This window comes from Micromesistius poutassou, assembly GCF_964030765.1.
Source record: "Micromesistius poutassou genome assembly, chromosome: 19".
Lineage (NCBI taxonomy): Eukaryota > Metazoa > Chordata > Actinopteri > Gadiformes > Gadidae > Micromesistius > Micromesistius poutassou.
The window spans coordinates 11,617,170-11,620,424 of record NC_140289.1 but is presented as its reverse complement, the minus strand read 5'-3'; the positions used below and the strand labels follow the sequence as shown (position 1 = coordinate 11,620,424).

The following is a 3,255-nucleotide window of genomic DNA, read 5'->3' as shown; positions in this document are numbered from 1 at the left end:
TCTGCTTTATTGTCCAGCATGGAAGCGTGAACAGTCCCTCGTGGGACAAAGTGGCAGCAAACTAACTAGGGGAGTAAATATTAATCGATTTGTATCGATTAATCGATTATACAGCCGACGTTTAGAAGTATCGATAATTAAAAATAAATAAATAATAATAATAATTGAATTGCATGGCACTAAAGTGTGTATAGAATACTGTTTCTGTATTCTCAATAAAAGGTAAATGATATATATTTTTGTTGATTTATTTGATAGATATTATATTAATAGATAATGTAATGTAAAAATATAGTATAGAGTATAAATAGAGTATCGAATCGAATCGTATCGTGGGCTTAAGAAATCGATATCGTATTGAATCATCATGAAGTCTCCGATTTACACCCCTAAAACTAACCCACTCTCTCACCTCCTCCCTCCTCCTCCCTCCTCCTCCCTCCTCCTCCCTCCTCCAGGAGTCGGAGAAGCTGGAGGGCGTCAACGCGGACCTCAAGGCCCAGATCGAGGAGCTCAAGCAGCAGAAGCAGCAGCTGGTCTACATGCTGAACCTCCACCGGCCCACCTGCATCGTGAGGGCCCAGAACGGCCAAACCCCGGAGGACGAGAGGAACCTCTTCCTCCAGCACATCAGGGAGAGCACCCTGACGCTCCACAACCTCACCTCCACCAGCAGCACCACCTGCTCCTCCTCCTCCTCCTCCTCCTCCTCCACCGCCACCTGCTCCTCCTCCGCCAACACCCTCTCCTCCTCCACCAACACCATCTCCTCCATGGCCAACACCATCTCCTCCATGGCGGCGGCCCCCCCTCTGGTCGGGGGGCTCAGCCTGGCGCAGGTGCACTGTGGCGGGTTGGACGCCATGGAGACCATTCACAGCTCCTGCCTGCAGCTTTGAGCGGACGGACGGACGGCTGGATGGAAGGATCCACGACTTCTCTCAGTTTTAAAACCTTTTGACTCGACTCTTTGAAAAAAGCCAAAGTAAACACCCACATGTTGCTGCTAGCAGGGGGCGTGGTCGCCCCCGGCGCCAGCCCTCAGAACACGGCCAGCGCGCCCTGACACTGATTGTTTCAGCTGCACGGTCAGCCGACAGACAGACAGACAGACAGACAAGAAGAAGAGGACGAGCGCCCTCTAGTGGTGGCGGGTGGGACTGCCGATCACCAGGGTTTCACGTAAACACACAGAAAACAGACAGTGTCCCTTTCGTCTTTCTATTTACTGATGATTCATGAACTGAACCGACTTGGGAGGCACATCTCAGCGCTGGTGAAGCCTAGCTGGTTGTGTAAAGCCTGACGGGGACTGCTTGTGCGCCGAACACCACTGGGGATACAGCATGCACAGGTGCATGCGCGGGTGATCCGAGATAAAGGTCCTTGTTGCTTTCTGAAGAAACGATGTACAATGTGTAATGTTCGAAATGTGTGTATGTAGATACTGTATTCTAGTGTTTGTCGACTACCACTGAGTATCGCCCTCTGCCTTGTCACTTAAAACACGCCTAGTTACACACGTTACTGCTAACACCTCAGGACCTGGCTTCATCACGTTATTTCATTTCTCACAATGTTCAAGAAGTGGTCAAGGGTTGGTGGTGTCTTATTCTGTAACGGATGCAGAGAACAAAGTTCACGTCACGGAGAATGGCGACGGCCATGAAGGAGACGTTCTGGATTAGGGCTGGTTCAAGTCAATTGTATGGATGAGGGTAGCGACGTTAGTACACAACTGTAGCGCTTAAAGCCTGGTGTATTTCTAGGGAGAAAGAAAGACATATACTGCATGCACTGAGAAAGAACAGTGCAGAACTCACTAAGGATGTATTACTAATAATATTTTTTTCTACTGCTGAACAGCTCTAAATGTATACAGTCAATGTGTATATATTCCCTGATGTTGAAAGTACACATGCATATGCACTTTTCTGTCATGTATTTATATAAAAGATATGCTTTAAAGAAGCGGTCCCTAGATAACCATTGCTAGGTGTCTAAAGTGTGGACTGCGGTTGTAAGTGAACGCCTTTTACTGTACATCCACTGTTTTAAGTTGAGTTAATGTCTCACGCTATGCTCGTTATAGCTTAAGCCAGACAAGAGGGCACCAAAAATAATTATTCAGTGCCGGCACCACGGAGACAGAGTACCTTTGCGCAAATGTTCAAAGGCAGCAACAAAAACCCAGTTTATAGAACTAGTATTGCTAATTGTCTACATGCTAGCAGCCTTATCGTTCAAGCTTTTCAGTTTAAAAAAATGAGCACACATTGGAAGTTCTTGGGTAGATTTAACTTTTGACTTTTTTGAAAGTGGTAGGATCTCATTCTTTTGTATCTTTATTAAACATGTAATCATTTGAATGGAACTCGACAGGCGCTGGCCGTCTGTACGTGTGTGTGTGTGTTTGGGTGAGTGTTATTCATTATTTACCACTGACACAGAAGTTATTTTGATATCTTAAAAGACCTTTCCTGTTAACAGTAGCAGGCGCAAACACAATTCTAGCTAGCTGATGTTTATATTTATACTCTGCCCAGTCCGGTTATATCAGAAGTTATGTAAGTTGTTGGTTTGGCTGCTCTGTAAGGTGTTCAAAGCTCCAGGTATCAGGATTACTATCAGCTGTGTGCACTTCTACCTTGCCGTGTGATCTTTCCATTTTTTTTTTGATACTCTACTATTGAAATAAATGTTATGCATTCTGAAACCCCTGTGTCATTGTGTGGCTGTTATTGTAGGTTACTATTCAATGCCAAGTATGAGTCACATCAATTATATCTTAATAGGTTGTGTTGCATGTATTGCACCATATATTACATCATATATTACATATATATTTCATCAGAATACATGACATTGGATTTTGCAATGTCATAGTCCTGTGCTTTCTAAACTGTTCAGTACATTTCTATATATTTCCTTTTTCTATCCGAAATGCCTCCTACACTTTCCCTAACTTTCCTGAACATAACTTTTCCAAAACGTTCCTGAACATTTCAGTTAAATGTCAGTAAGAAAACATAACTGCCCAAAGTTATTTTGGTAATGGGCCACCCTAGAAATGAAACGTACAAAATCCTATACTGTGTTTGTCGTGGGTTTTGCCCGGGTCTATCATCAAGTTTCACGTTTCATGTTTATCATGAAACTTGACCAAACATGCTAGTTCAACAGTTTCTCGAGGGACATGCCAGGACGAGCTCAGAGAGAGAGTCATAGAGAAAATAGACAACTCTAATCACAATG

The 3,255-nt window shown here is 44.1% G+C and overlaps 1 protein-coding gene across 1 annotated transcript in view; it reads left to right on the top strand.

The window, feature by feature from the left end:
* Window positions 1-2,716, top strand: part of atf3 (activating transcription factor 3) — a 4,429-nt gene extending 1,713 nt beyond the window's left edge. Inside the window, exon 4 of the mRNA XM_084483973.1 lies at window positions 459-2,716. Coding sequence (XP_084340099.1) covers window positions 459-899 — 441 coding nt within the window. The 3' untranslated portion in view covers window positions 900-2,716. The remainder of the gene's footprint in view (window positions 1-458) is intronic.
* Window positions 2,717-3,255: the final 539 nt, after the last annotated feature.